Source organism: Phaethon aethereus, assembly GCF_964289735.1.
Source record: "Phaethon aethereus genome assembly, chromosome: Z".
NCBI classification, from domain to species: domain Eukaryota; kingdom Metazoa; phylum Chordata; class Aves; order Phaethontiformes; family Phaethontidae; genus Phaethon; species Phaethon aethereus.
In genome coordinates, this window is record NC_138577.1 from 54,410,530 (window position 1) to 54,426,755 (window position 16,226).

At 37.3% G+C, this 16,226-nt stretch overlaps 1 protein-coding gene across 1 annotated transcript in view; it reads left to right on the top strand.

The window, feature by feature from the left end:
- Positions 1-16,226, top strand: part of FBN2 (fibrillin 2) — a gene marked incomplete at both ends in the record, with an annotated part of 177,172 nt that overhangs the window by 112,916 nt on the left and 48,030 nt on the right. Inside the window, 8 exons of the mRNA XM_082013613.1 lie at positions 2,086-2,313; positions 4,857-4,982; positions 7,338-7,466; positions 9,613-9,738; positions 10,343-10,474; positions 11,297-11,419; positions 11,542-11,667; positions 15,566-15,691. Coding sequence (XP_081869739.1) covers positions 2,086-2,313; positions 4,857-4,982; positions 7,338-7,466; positions 9,613-9,738; positions 10,343-10,474; positions 11,297-11,419; positions 11,542-11,667; positions 15,566-15,691 — 1,116 coding nt within the window. The remainder of the gene's footprint in view (positions 1-2,085; positions 2,314-4,856; positions 4,983-7,337; positions 7,467-9,612; positions 9,739-10,342; positions 10,475-11,296; positions 11,420-11,541; positions 11,668-15,565; positions 15,692-16,226) is intronic.

A 16,226-nucleotide genomic window follows, 5' to 3' on the forward strand; every position in this document is an offset into this window, starting at 1 on the left:
CAAATTTAAGCAAACATTTTTGCCTTAACTGCACTATGCCTTACCAACAGCTGATAGAAATAGTTACCAGCTTGTGGATTTTTTTAATGTGAATATAACTTTAGAAATATTTTTTAAAATAAGCAGAATTTTGAAATGAAGCAGATGTGTACAATTAGTATAAATGTCTCAGACAAATGAAACAATTCAAAACCAAGTCTGCCCGGATGCACTTATCCGTTATGTTTGTGCATATCATATGCAGTTTTGTACATTAGGTTTTATTTGATATTCCACTCCCCGCCCACCAAATTTAGTAATTCTGTTCCCAGTCACTGGTATCTGTGGCCATCAACCCTGTATTATTTCTCAATGAGAAATTTGATAAGAACAGGTGTGAAATTAATTGTGGTTGATAGATATAATTAAAACATCAAACAGAGGAGCCATTTTGAAGCAAAACACAGTATTCCTTTACCCTCAAAGCTATATTCCCTTTTCTTATTTTAATGAAAAAATAACTTTTTATATTACAAGTTGTGTGCTTTCTCCTGTGCTACACAAGCACTGTGCACTACGTCATGTATTTCTGAAATATGTTTATTTCCTGCAGGATCCACTACAGTGATTTTAGTGCAAACAAGTATTTATTAGCAGTATGTTTGCTTAGTGTGTGGAAATGAAAATTAACATGATCTTGATGTGGAATAGTTTACAGGAAACCATGAGTATTCTTTGAACAATTTCCATTTCTTATACTTGCTTCTAAATTGTTTAACTTCAGATATGCACAGGGTAAACTTATATTATAATTCTGCACAACTTTAAAGGGCTTGTATGGAAGAGTTCAGCAGCTCATCTGTGTTATTTTTAGATCTTGCATCTTCTTCAAAGCTTTTTGCACTAAGCATTTAAGAGTTCCTACTAAGGTTTGCAAAAGCCTAGTTTCCAGTCCTGTATATCAGATGAAACATTAAAGCTCATATTCATCCTGAAAATACAGCTTGACATCCAGTCCATTTCAGTCATGTCAGGAGGCTCTAGAATATGTCCAGAAGTTACTTTATGAGACACGGTGTGTCCTTGTGAATTTCCTTACACACTGAAAGTAACTCTCTTTCCCTGGTGAGCATTAAGCTATCAACAAATTTCTGTTTAGTATCACAGACATCTTCTCTAGCAGTCCTGTAACTGATACTGTCCGCTTCCCCTTATTGATACTATTTACCAAATTTTTGGAATTTGGGCATATGTTATAGAAATTAGCATGCAGAGACTTAACAACCCATTTTTAATACCAATTTTATATTTTAACAAGTAGTGATTTTTTTTTTCTAAAAAATTTAAACTCTTTTTCTTTACTGGTACACAAATAGGTGAAAAATGTGGAATGTACTGATGCTTTCAAATAGATTGTTATTGTTTTTTACTGTATGTAAGATACAGCAAAGGTGATTTTTTTCTGTGTGCAGACTGGTGTGTGGTACTTTTTCTTACAGTTGGATATGCAAGTACAGATTTTGCCTGCACACTTGGTTGATCTATCTTTTGGTTACCTGCTTTTCTGGAAATGGGACCCTTGAGTATAAGCATAATTACCTTTTCTGCAAACCATATTGTTGTCTCCTGCTAACTGGTGTTAAAGTAAGCCTAACAACAGTCAGCAATTTTTTTTCTGTATTCCTTGTGTTATGAAATTAATTTAATAATATAAACATAAGTAGGAATTATTTTTTTTTACTATGAATGCAGGTCAATTTGTAAATAAGAAGACCTGATACAGTAAAGAAATGCATGTCTCTGTCCTACCAAATATGCATAGAAACCTAAAAAGCACAATCACAGGAGACAACAAAAGAAATGCTTGCATTTTTATGTGGTACAACAGAGATCCAGAAACTTAACTATAGTGCAATATTAGCAGCTTCAAATGGGAACATTGTGCGGAAGCATGGAGCCTTGAGCAGAAATCTGTCTCCCAGAAACTGAGCCTCACATGCACTTGTGCCTCAGAAATAGGTGCTTCTGAAGAACAGAAAACTTTAGCATAAAATAAAATGCCTAATTGTTGTTGTAAAATGCTAATTGTTGTTGTAAAATGAGCAGATATTCGCATGGAGCAATGCTACCTGAAATGGGATGAAGATGAGTGCATTCAGTCTGTGCCTGGCAAGTTTCGTATGGATGCCTGCTGCTGTGCTGTGGGGGCTGCCTGGGGCTCCGATTGCGAGGAGTGTCCGAAGCCTGGCACCAACGAATATGAGTCTCTGTGCCCCAGAGGTCCTGGCTTTTCCAATAGGGGAGATATTCTAACTGGCAGGCCATTTTATAAAGGTAAGGGTTCATTCTTGGATCTAAAAATGCGTATTAGGTACATCTGGGTGAATATTGTAAGAAAATGCCAGGATTTGTGTCTATGTTTGTACATACTTGAGATGAGAGATGTTATAAAGATGTTTGCCTGAAAGAGCTGACCTTGCAGGTGGCAAACTCTCTGCTTGCATGGTGCTCAAGAATGTTACAGGAGCCTAAAAGGAAAAGGTGCAAAGTTTGAATTTGGTAAGGAGAAAAAGGAAATGACTACAACAGGACTGAAGGAAAGGGAGCTCTAAATCATGACAATAACAGAAAATGTGCACCCTTTTTTAAGGTAGTGCTTTGCAAAGAGTGAACCGAGGGTCAAATGAAGTTCAATAAAGTCAAGGAGTTAAGATATAATTGTAAAATATTATTAAAATTTGGCTAGTGTTCTCAGAAAGAGAGACTGAAGAAGGATGGGTTATTTCTGTGGTTTGCAGAATTAATAAGTGATTAAAAGGGAAGGGTGTCTGTTGCATTAAAATTATGAGGGCAGTGATAACAAGGAGCTGCAATGACAAGGAACTAAATAAAAACCTTTTGTCAAGCTTTTACTGGCTTCACCTGTAGAGCAAAACCACACTGAAGAGACGGGAAAAATATTAAGAAAACAGACCTGGGATATTTGAGGTGACTGAGATCTGAGGAGAAAACTGTAAATTTCTTTGTACAGAAGCTGAAGTGATCAAGAAATATTTTAGTACTTTATTTATTTCTAAAAGAACGTATTCTGAAGGATTTTTCTGGAAAAATGTTGAGTTGCTTGAGAAAATTTAACAGATTGGACCTTTGCTTCACCATAAGTAAGCTCTGATTTTCAGGAGTTACTATCCTCAGGCAAAGCTCTGAGCATTCAGTAGTGATTTACTAAACAAATAAGGAATTTAATAATAATAATAATAATAATAATATCATTGCTTATCTGTATTAAAATTTATTTAATTAGAAATAATAAGTTCTTAATTATTTAATAATAATAAAAACTTGTCCGCACCAAGATTTTTGTAAGATTTTGCTTCTTGTTTCTGCTTTTGTGCTTGGACTACACTTTTATTCCATTCACACTAATACATAGGAAATAATAGTTTGTTTCATCAAAGATGATTCTCAGGTAAGGACATTGATCTAGCAAATTATATCATAAACTGTAAGAAAAGCTCATTCAGGTCTATAAATGCTGTTGAGAGGGGTGCACATGAGAGAGGCTGACATATGAAAAACCTTTATTATTTGTCCTGTGCAAGATCCTTTAACTGTGTTATCCAGCTATCCAGCAAAACACCATGACAAGAGGTGAATCATTTCATTTGATATTCTACAAAAGAAAAATTACCCTGCTCTAAACTGAGCTCCAGATATCACTCTGGCAATCTGAATTTAAAAGACAACAATCAATCAACCAGGTAATAGTTATATCTATTACAAGCTGGCTCAGAAACACCATGAATATTCATTGTGTTAGAAGGCAAAATAGAGCATAATATACATTGGCATCATGGGCAAAAGAGTCTCAACTCAGGAAATTTCATTTGAATTTTATTGATTGTTGATTAACATAAATTTTTAATTACTGGTTTGGATACTGAGAAGCAAAGAAAGCTTAAACAATTCAACAGGTAGGGAAATACCTTTTCTCCCCTACTCCCAGGCTTGGCTTCAGCCCAGTACCTCTTCTCCACCCTTCCTTGGTGTCCGCCCCGCCAAGCTCCATGGATGAGGCAGTTGGCAGCGCAGGGCCTTGGGGACACTGTGACAGCTTATCTGTGTCACCCCTTGTTGCTTAGTCTTTTCTTTCACTGCTCCTTCCTTCTTACTCATTTCCTGTGTTCTGGCATGGGCTTGCCCATGGAACGGAGGGCCTGAGGTGTTCCTGCTCCAGCATGGGTTGTCCACAGCCCATGGTCCTTCAGGATGTCTTCAGCCCCAGTGTGGGTCCCTCAGGTACTGTAGTCCCTGGGGAGTGTCCCTGCCCCAGCATGGATCACCACAGGTCATGGTACTTCAGGGATCTCCTTACCCCAGCAGAGGTTGCACGTGGGTCACAATCCCTCAGAGCTGTCTGTGCTCCAGCATGCATCCTCCATGGGCCGCTGTCCCTCAGGGTGTTTCTGCCCCTACGTGGGTCACCTATAGGCCACAGTCCCTCAGGCATGTCCTTGCACTGGCATGGGTCACCCACAGCTGTAGTCCCTCAGGGGTGTCTCTGCACTGACATAGGTCCTCCAGGGGTGTCAGTCCCTCAAGGTTCTTCCTGGGACATGGAGTTCTGCCTTCCAAGACTGCATCTCCAGTCATGTCTCCAACAATGTCCCCTCCTGCTGTCCGCCTCTGTTTCATTTTTCCATTCTCGTAACCTGTGTAGGAGGAGGCCATCCCTCAGTCCCCTGCAACCTATACCCTGCTTTTTATGCCCATACAATTGGTAAGGAGGAACAGGGAATTTCCATTAATGAGGGGGGTGTGTGTATATATATATATATATTTGTGCTTAAGAATGCTCTTTTATTTTTATTTCACAGATATCAATGAATGTAAAGTGTTCCCTGGTATGTGCATGAATGGTAAATGCAGAAACACAATTGGAAGTTTCAAATGTAAATGTAACAGTGGCTTTACTTTAGATATGGAGGAAAGAAACTGTACAGGTAAGTCTTGCGTTTTCCCCAATTTTCCCTAGAATCATAGAATAGTCCAGGTTGAAAGGGACCTCAGAAGATCATCTGCTCCAACCTTTTGTGGGAAAGGGAATTTAGATGATTATCTAGCACCTTGTCCATCTTGAAAACGTCCAGTGATGGGGACTACCGTGTCCCTGGGGCATTTTAAATGAACTTGTACTTGTTGCATAGCTTGGTGGTCTGGAAACTTAGTATCATTCATTTCCTTCAGTTTCTAGGAGCTTAATCTTTGGACAGAATGGCCAACTATCTTAAGTTTCCCTTTCAGAAAGTGATTCTTTAATAAATGTAGCATTCTTCTTGTACACATATTATTAAGAATTCTTTTAATTGGTGTTAAAAATCCTGAGGTCATGCTTTATCAATACAACCTGAAAAATCAATAAGGATCACCTGCAGAGCAAGTATTTTAACATACAGATTAACTTAATTTACATTCCCTACTTCCTGGACACTCTATTACCAAATGAACTTAAGAGACTCCACTGCAAATTAATTTTCATTTAGATTTGATAGCCAAGCACACACAGAGGTACCTCTGCAATTCTGACATCAATGCAATGTTAACTCAAGGAGGTGCATTTAATTTAAATGTTTAATATTTTGTTATTTATTGCCTGGAAAAACTGAAACAGAAGATAAGCTTGGTAGTTTTCTGGTTATGAGAACCTGGATGCTTGCATTGTGGGTGGCTCTGTGCTGAAAATGAAGATTTTGTTATACCACACAGGCGCCTATGAGTGAGTCTGAGTAATAGAGTAAAGTGTGGGTGGTAAGGCATGTTAACTGAGGTTGGTCTGGATGTTAATGTTGCCCTAACCAGTGATTTCCTTGTTTTTATAGTGATTGCATTGATGAGAAATGCATTTAACAAACTTTATTTCTAAACTAACAAGAGTAGGTCTGAAAACTTCTCCCTACAAAAGCTTTTTTGGCTCTGTTTTCCATTGAAAGGTTGTTCGGATGAAAGTATTCCACTGAGCAGCTGTAGAGAACCAAGTTTTATTAAATGGAAGACTTTTTTTTCTTTTTTAAATTAGCAACGATATGTTTTATAAAGCCTGCAGGAGGCCAGATACTGTGTAACATCCCAGGCCCACCACATGGATTACTCTCTGACACCTCCACACATCTGTGTGTAAGGACTGAACTACCTTCACCCAGCAGAAACATGGCCATGGGGAGTGACACAGACGCAAAAGAGACTCTTGCATGTGGTGAAAAAAGAACTGTTTTACATCTTTAGCAGATTCTTTAGTTAAGCTTATACTTGCCTAGTTTTCCTCAGCCACTTACACAATGAGTCTACTGCCCAGCTTACCAACTTAACTGCGAACATGTTGATGCTCTTCTCGGATTCCTTGCTCCTTGGACTTCTTGGATGACAGAATCAATCTTATGCCCTATCCTGGACTAATGTTTTTATTGTTTCAAATAGTCTGTTATTTTTATTCCCTGTGAAGACTTCCTGATTTCTTAATATGTAAAAATTAATGACATAGTAGTGAATGAAGCTGAAGATAGAGGGTATAGTGGAGAACATGAAACAAAGGCATTGGACCCTACTTCACCCCAAAAACACTGGTTGGGCAGGAGGGCAAGGAGGAGAGAAGTCTGGAAAGATGTAAGGAGATAGTAAATAACAGGCTATCCAGTTCTTTCCGGTTGTCTCCTTCAACACTGACCTGTTACACTGGATCATATCCATATTACAAATTCCTCTAGCTTTCTGCCTCACTACCAGTGTGTCTTACAAAGACCTCTTCCTTCTTTTCTCTTTCTACATTCTACAAAGCTGGTATAGTTTTCCACAGTAAGTTTCATTCAAACTTAACTAATAAGATAACCAGTGAACTGTAGCTTTCAAAGGAGCTGCTTTAATTCCTAATGGAAAGGGTATATGTAGGCTTATAATGCTATTGCTGCATAAATGTCTCCATAATCAGCAATTTGATATCAATGCCACTGTAGTCGTGGAGTCAGTTGGTACCTCTATAATAATAACAACTCAAAATTCATTACAGTTAGTAATTTCCTTAGAAATCTAACCTTAAATTACACTTAATGGAAGGCTACTTGTTAGATAGTTTAATCTATAGTTGAGAGCTCTGAAGGCATTGCATTATGAATCTTTCACAAACTGTTTTACATAATCAGATATTCCTTTAAATATTACATGAATTTCGTTTTTCTCTGTTGATTTATATACTATATATGATTTCTGTAGAGTTAATTTATAATGACAGAGTGTTCACTTTTGTGAAAAGGAGGACAACCTTAAATTCTGTTTGATTTTTCTATGTCTCCATTACTATAAAATAGACATTGATGAGTGCCGGATCTCCCCAGACTTATGTGGAAGTGGTACTTGTGTCAACACTCCTGGAAGCTTTGAGTGTGAGTGCTTTGATGGTTATGAAAGTGGATTTATGATGATGAAGAACTGTATGGGTAAGTGTTGCCAGGATGACCTGGAGTCTGTCCATTTAACTGTACAAAGCCTGTAGTACTCTGTGCTATACTAGCTCTGCTCCACTGAACACTTCGTATGTATAATTATTGTGACTTGTGAACAAATGAGACATGCACAGTTCATAGGACAGAAAACTGAACTGTGCATCATAGCTTTGCTTGTTCTTTCTGCTAATTACATTTATACATTTCTGTATAGATCTTTTAGAATGGCAGCAACTATTCACTCATGTAGTTTGAAAAAATCTAAAGAGGTATCCAAACATTTGGTTGGTAAAGTTAGGAAAAGAAAGTTGGAATGTCAAAAGTAGTGTCATTCACTTTTGCTTGATTCTTCTAGGACTTAAGAAAATCTGAGAGCATTTCATGAAAAATCACATCTCTTTAATCTGTCTAAATTTCTAAGAATAGATATGGAGATGTATCTAAGCAAAAGTTACTAGCCACCTTAAAAAATCTTGAGTTAGTATTGTGGAGTACTTCATGAAACCATCATGAAAAACAGAATGAAAATGTAAAGTCTGAGACTTTCATCTTGGTGAGGCTGAATGGGTCTTCCTCCTTGCCTTTCTTGAAGATTGGTTTGACATTTCCTCTCCTCCCACCCTAAAGATCCTTGCCTAATTTCCATGACTTTTCAAGGATGCTCAGGAGTGGCTTCAAAATGAAATTGGCCAGCTTCCTCTCCGCACTCATGTCTTTTCCATGTCCTTTGTCAGCAGTTCATTTCTCCCATTTCCCCTCATCTTTTTGCTGCTGCTGTTATACCCTTCACATCCTTTGCCCGGATCAACTCCTGGTGGCTTGGGCTTTCCTAACCCCATATCTGCACACTCAGACAGTGCCTCTCTATTTCTCCTGCATCACCTTTCCCTGCTTTTGCTTATGTTACGCTTCCTTTTTGTGTTCGAGTTTTGTCAGAAGCTTTGTTCTTGTAATTGAACTCAAATAAGTGGTCCTATGTCCCTGTGTGCCAGGAGGCCTCCTGTCATCTTTACTTGACTTCCTGCAAATTGTGATGCTTTTAGACTCCAAAAGTCAGCAAAAAATCATTGTCTGAATCACAGATGAACATACCAAAGAAGGTAAACTGTGGAAGCTGAAGAGCCTTCATGAGAGACAGAATACAAATGCAGAGAATCAATACTGTATGGTGGAGATACGTTACCTGGAGGACAGAGACAGGAAAGCAAGATGTGAGATAAATAAGCAGAGAGTGAAGAGACAAGAAGAGGAATGACTTCTTGAGGGCCTTTTGCAGGAACTAAGAAAGGAGGGCATAATGTTAACTGAAAACATTTTGGAGCTGCAGGAACTATCCAAGCAGGAATACAGCAAAAGACATGTTAAATTCTATCATCAGGCAGTTTCTCCCCTCTTGTGAATAACCTGCAAAACCCAGTGATACCTTAACTAAATTCTCAGGCTAATGAAAGATACTACTAGTCTGCCTATCTGAATAGAAGTTTCTAATTTCAAGAATAGGTAGCCGTAATGCTTTGTGTGAGTACAGAGGTGCATCCTGCACCTTGAACACCTTTTGGTCATATTTCTCTTCACCTACATTTACAATGTTAGCTGTTTTTATCAGGTTTGTAAGTCAAATATTGAGTTTGCCATTATAAGCTGTAGCAAGCGTATTTCTCAGCTGCACAATGACATACACAGGACTTACTGAACTGAATTGTAATTTAGTTAAAAGTTTACACACACATGCTCATTAACAGCATTCATAGACAACAATTTCAGTGCATACATAAATGTCTGTCTGGTTGCATTAAGAAGCACTTCTTGAAAATTTCATCACATTAGTATATTGTTCTAAGTGGCAAGCATCCACACAGTTACTGTCTTTTCTTGTGTCCTCTGTCTCCTAGAATACTTAGTTTTGAATACTGAATTTCTGGTTTTCTTGAGGGGAAAATACCCATTTTTAGAGTTAATAATGTATAGGGGTTTTGTGTGGTCTGTTATGCAGTATGAGGAAAGGAGCAGCACTCTTTCAATGAAACAATCCTATTATTTCTGACCTCCAGATTTTGTCACTTAGAGACACTGAGAATTGGTTTTCCCTTTGTTGCTCCTTAGAAATGATTTGTATTTGTTTATCATGATTTCTTTGCAGATATTGATGAATGTGAACGCAACCCTCTGCTGTGTAGAGGTGGCACATGTGTGAACACCGAGGGGAGTTTTCAGTGTGACTGTCCTTTGGGACATGAACTGTCACCATCACGTGAGGAATGCATAGGTGAGTTGCAACTCGGAATAGTAGTCTTCAGCTTTCTAAGAAGAGTGGTCATTTGTGCTATGAAAACTTCTTGTCTCTGTCAAGGATGGGGTCTCAGGAATATCTTATACAAATTCATGCTCCTCCTTTAAATGAGTATCTTCAGATTAAAACCTTAAAAAGTAAAATACATACAAACACAAAGTGAACTTTGTTCCTACAGTCACAAAAAAGTAATGTCCCTTATTGAAATACAGCTCTCCTTTTTGCACACAATTCACCAAAATGGTGAAAAAAAGCAAAAACCATAATGCATATTATCTCTTTGGTTTCTGCATTTGATGCATAGTTGCATCTTTTATGAAGAGTTGGTTTAAACCAGCGGACTGTGCAGTTAATGTTCACAGACCAGAAACAAAGAATGTAAACCTTTGGACACTGGTTTAAGCATACTATTCAGAGCTCCATACCTTGAACTGGAACATGCGAAGAACTAGAAAGAAATTGAAAAAGCCTGAATGCCAGCAGTTTAAAATACTACCTCTCACCCTCTTTCTCTGGCATTTGAGCAGTTAGAGTCTGCATTCTGAAAAACAAGTAATTGATATGAATTATTCTTTTCCAGATGTGAATGAGTGCTCATTAAGTGACAATCTCTGCAGAAATGGCAAGTGCGTGAACATGGTTGGAACCTACCAGTGTTCCTGTAACTCTGGGTACCAGGCCACTCATGACAGACAAGGCTGCATAGGCAAGTGTACACCTTCACCAGTGTATTTGTGCTTCAGTGTATATTGTTTCATCTGTCTTTGTTCTTACTTCATTTCATGCCTTCCTTTTGAAAATGAGCAGGGCCATCTTCTCATCTGCTATTAGGTATATCATGAACTACTGTGAACCCTTATTTTACCTTAGAACTATAAAGAAGGTATAAAAAGATTGTTGCGGTACTTAACTCTGCAGAGTACTTCGAGAAAAAATATTCTTACGGTACTACTCCCTTAACATCAGAAGCTTGAGCTAACAACCAGAAAATACTGCTTCATTTCTTGATCAAGCAAGAACAGCTCCATGAATTGATAGTCTCTCTTTTACTTTTTATCCTTATTGTATACAACTCTTAAATCCTTGACCATAGTAACACTGAAGTAGGTAGTTGTCATCACATTGGTAAGGAGAACAGAGGTATTGAGAGGTTTTTTTATTTGATTTTTTATTGGTTTTGTTTATTTTTTTACAATAATATAAATTTGTGCTACATTTCAAGCTTTAATGAAACCTAAGTTGCTCAGGGGTTTTCTTTTTTTCCTTTCCACATCTTGTCTTTTGCACTTTTTTTACATCCATAGTAATACATATGAACAAAAACAACAACTAAAAGTAGCCACTTGGTCCCACAGATGAAAATGTGGTTGAAGGAGAGAAAGCTGAACAGAATATAAATCAGAGACAGTAGAGTGAGAATAGAAATTGAGAATCGTATCACTGATAAACTGTTTCATCTGCTGAGTAAAACAGCAAGAGAAGATGACTTTTCTTCGTAAAAGTAGACTTACTGCTACTAATATTGCTTCCCCAGATATTGATGAATGCATGATAATGAATGGAGGCTGTGACACCCACTGCACTAACTCAGAAGGCAGCTATGAATGTAGCTGCAGTGACGGCTATGCTCTGATGCCAGATGTCAGGACATGTGCAGGTAGGTCATCATTTCTTAAAAGTTCCAGCATTGTATCTTTCAGCCAACATGAACATGGTATTCTTTTAGCTTATCCAGACCAAAGTGACAGAATTATTATCTGCTTTTTTCTCCCCCCCCAGATATTGATGAATGTGAAAGCAATCCAGATATCTGTGATGGTGGGCAATGTACTAATATTCCAGGGGAATATCGCTGTCTCTGTTATGATGGATTTATGGCTTCTATGGACATGAAAACTTGTATTGGTAAGTAGCTGTATGCACCAAATTTAACAGAAGTCTAAAAATTCTGCAGCAAATGTTTTAGGATGTTCTGCTGAATCTTTGAAAGTGGGTATTGAAACTATGTATATTATAGAAAAAATATCTGTAGATCTTTCTTGCTTATCACTATAGATGTCAGGAAGGGTAAAAAAATCTGAAAAGTCCATAAAGTTGAATCAAATCACATAGTTCTAAAAATAGGAATGATTTAATTGTAATGATATGATTCCTCTAAAATATCTCTATTGAGAAGCTATTATTTGAGTGCCTCAGCATTTTCTTCTGTGTCTTGTAAGTGTTTTAGTTACAGAAAGTTATCATGAGTAATTATAAAGGAAATTAAAATGAAAGTATCTCCTCAAAGTAACCTGACCAAACCTGTTCAGTTTATCTGGGTGTTTATATGAAGTTCTTACCTTTTACATTTAATATAAAATTCCATATGTTTCATATTTTAAGGTGGTTTTGGCTATACTAATAACATCTTTTTCTATTTCGTGAGCATCTGTCAAACAAACTTTCACTTTCCATGTGTGCACACTCACACGGATAGACACACTGAAGAGAAACTAGTTATATCTAAGCCTGAGCAAGGCTGTCCTGAGCTGGGTTTGTCTCCTTTCTTCCAGAGTTAGAACTGAATTTAAGGTTTTCTTTTCACCTTTGACTTTTATGTTGTTTCAGGTTCTTATTTTCAGTTTTGCACACATACTCCATGTTTACACAACCGACCTGAAAGTTTAGAAATTATCTTTTCAGTAATTTTTCAAGTAGCCATGTTAGTAGCTGTAAAATCAGAATGCTTTTTTTAATTTTATACACAACTGCTGTAAAATGTTCTTTAGGAAAACAGTATCTGGTATTAAGGTTAGAAATCTACAGTGAGAAAGTGTGAATTTCTGACGTGTATGCAATTATTTTCCTTGCTAACAGCATCATCCAGTTTGTCAAAAAGCCTTTGGGGCAGCTACAGTTTCTTACTGGACCTAATACTACTTTCAACAAAGTACCTGATTTTTTTTCAGCAGAAGTATTTGCAATATCTTGTGTTTATTTGACAGTATGTGAAATTAGATTATCTTTGCCATTTAACTAGGGTAAAATGGGAGCTATTTGAATAAAGTCAAAAAGTTGACATAGGTGTAACTCATAATAAGACTATGTTTTAACTACAAGTTTTTAACCAGACTTTTAATTATAAACTATTTAGGTATTAAATGAGGTAAATTCCGGAATAATGTTAAAGCCTTGTAGTATAGTTGGAAGCCTAAATTGAAGATTTAGCATTCAGTATTAGACTTGAAAACACAGTTCAGGTACAAACTACATTATTCTTTAAGAGAGTTTTTCTTCCTGTTGGAAAGTTTTCATCATATTGCAACACTTAGTGAGATTGGGAAGAACAGGGAGATACCAGTAGCAAATTTACCTCTCTCTTGAAACTTCAGTCTGTATCAAGGCAGCAAGTGGTGAGCAGTCATATTGTTGAGATGTCTGGGTAGGGAGTCTAGCATAAGAGCACACCTACAGACCTGATGCCCTGTTTTTCCCTGTGACTATTTTTTTTTTATATTGGGTGTGGGAAAACTTTCCTGGTGGTAGCTTATCACTTGTTCTTTCTGCAAGGGTCTTTCCTCACTCCACCTGCAGCTTGACTTCTCTTTGAATGTTACCTTTGTGGTGGCTTTGTGCCTTTGTATGTGCCAGAGAGAGCCCTAACCTTTGGAAGCATTTCTTCTCAAGGGCATGCTCTTAATGTCTCTGCGCTTCACCATCTCCCAAATTGGCTTTCAGCAACACCATTAGGACAATGGTTATTGAGCTCTTCTTTCATTCCTACTTAACATCAGCTTTGATAGACATTTTGATTTTTCTGCCTCTCTTGAAATGTCTTGAAGCTTCTTTCCACTTCTTTCTCAGTCAGAGGGACTTTGTTTCTTGTTGGCAAGGAATTTGCCCTGCCACACACACATACACACCTGGGATAGTTAATAAATTTGCATAGCAGAGTGATAGATACAGGTCTGTACTAAAAAGCTGCCAATGATGCATAGGCATTCTCTGAAACCTAAATGGAAGGCTGTGCTAGAGCTAGCCATGAGCGAAGAGGAGTAGTTTGAAGTTTCCTTGTGGTGTTAAGAGTTCCCTATTTGGTATGCTTCATAGTTCAGGATTTTCCAGTGAGATTTTGGAAGAAGCAGGTTAATTCTTATGTTCCAGGGGTGTCTCATCAAGCAGAACTAGAGAGGGAAGTGTGCAGCTCCTGCAACTGAGGAGTTTTAGAGCATGGCACCTTTCCTTAGCCTCATAGTGTAATAACTGAATAGACTAGGGAAATAAAGGTTGCTGTAATGAGAGTATTTAGAAGACTGACAAAATCAGCCCTATTGTAAAATACAAAACTAAAATTTCCTCAGTTCATTTGTAGCAACACATTTGCCAGTGATCAGTTCTTACACAATATTGATCATTATCTTTGCTTATACAAAACTGTTAGTTTTTAACAATCACATTCTAAATTATATGCAAGTATACAATACCACAGTGCTGTTACAGTTAGTTTGCATTGACTGGCTTCCAGCCCTTGTTGTCGCTTAGTCATAAAGATCAAGAAAAGCTGGAACTGAAGTGGGTCTGTCTTCTTTCTTCTCCAAGTTTCCATGCTTATGTTTTTACGCTGTTGACCTCCTCACAACAAGGAGGGTCCCTACTCCTTGTAGGGCTTGTCTTGTTTTCTTGTCTTGCCAGTCATTCTTCTAGTGTACCTGTGAGGTTTGCCTGCCTATCTGCAGTCCCTTGTGCTTATATTGTCCTTTGTCTGGCAACTTCTCTGACTTTGATGTGTCCTACATGCAGCTACACCCATCTTTCTTTGTCCTTTTGGCAGTCGTCTTGCTCACATCCTTATGCAAAATTGTGTCTGGCTACACAATGCTTACATGCTATTGCTAGTTGCGCTGTTTTAGCATGCTTAGATTTGGGTTTAAGCCAAGCTAGTACTAATTATATGCCAATTAATATACTTTTAATTTATACGTGATGTGGGCCTCTGCTTTGGCTGCATTACATGACATCTTACTTGCCTCAAAAAGACAACTATAAATACCAGAAATGCCTTTTCATCCACAGTACAGTGACTCTCTTTAATGACATAGTATAATACTCTTAGTTAATATCATTTCAAGGGACAAATGGAAATAATTGGACAAAGTATTTGAAAATCTCTTGAGCCATATGGCCCAACTGCAATAGGACTCAGAACACTCATATGAAACTCCTCAGTTACCCACTTGACAGATGCTCAATTCTAGTTTGTTTTTATGCCAGTTTCATAAGATGTCTTTCCTAAGCTGAATTCTTGTTTAAAAAAATGAGTTTATTATTTTTTATAATTTTGACAAATGCTATTCAGAGGTATTGACACACTTGTGTATATCATTATTCAATTTTAAGTAGTGAAATTGAAGCCTGTAGATAATACCAGTACAGGAAAGGTCATCAATTTACTATATAAATTCTTCTTTGGAAGAAAATTATAGCTATATTATGATCAAGAACGTGTTTTTTAAAAATGTTTTGAAGTGGTTCTTGTAAGAAGTAATTGACTTTATAGTCAAATAATTAGCATTATAGACAAATTAGAAAACACTGTGGTATTTGGACTACCCTTGGACTACATCCTTATTTGTGTTTAGGGAATTAAAAGAATACAGTATGGAGCAGCTGAAATATATTATAATGAAGAGCTATAACTGACATGTGTCATAGGGGTGGACCATGCTTCTGAAATTTTCACCTGAATAAAAGTATTCCAAAAAGACAAAGTATGCTGTTAAATGATGGTAATGTTCAACTAATAATGATTTATGTGCACTTACAGATGTGAATGAATGTGATTTGAATTCCAACATCTGTATGTTTGGGGAGTGTGAAAACACTAAAGGTTCCTTCATTTGTCACTGTCAATTAGGATATTCAGTCAAGAAAGGAACCACTGGATGCACAGGTAAAGCAAATTGCCAGCATATATGTCATGGTGTGCATGTATCTGGTTGGCTTTCAGGCAAACTATATGTACAAATGTTCACACACAAGTGAGAACTGGGTATCTGTACATAATAGTAAATATAAGAGTGAGTATTTTATGTTTGTCAGCATGTATCTAGGGTTTGAAAAGGTACGTTCTTTGACCAGGATCGATATGATAACGAGAGGCCCCTTACATAACTGTAATTGTAAAGGCAAAGGTTTTATCAATGTAGATTGTGGGAACAACTACAGCAAAAAATATCTGTTGGCACAGCTGCATTTGTATCAGAAGTACTTTATCAGTACTCATTTGTCATACATACTTAAAGTATGAACTCATCTGTCAACTAAAGCTTCAGGAAGTGGCCTTGTAGTCTTAAGAGCAGGACAAAAGGAAAAAAAGGTAAAAGAAAAAATGAAAAAAGTGATGATGTAAAAGGAAAAGTATATGCCATCCTTCAACCCATGCTAACAAATTTTAAAGAATTGTAGTTAGTCAGTTTCAAACTCTG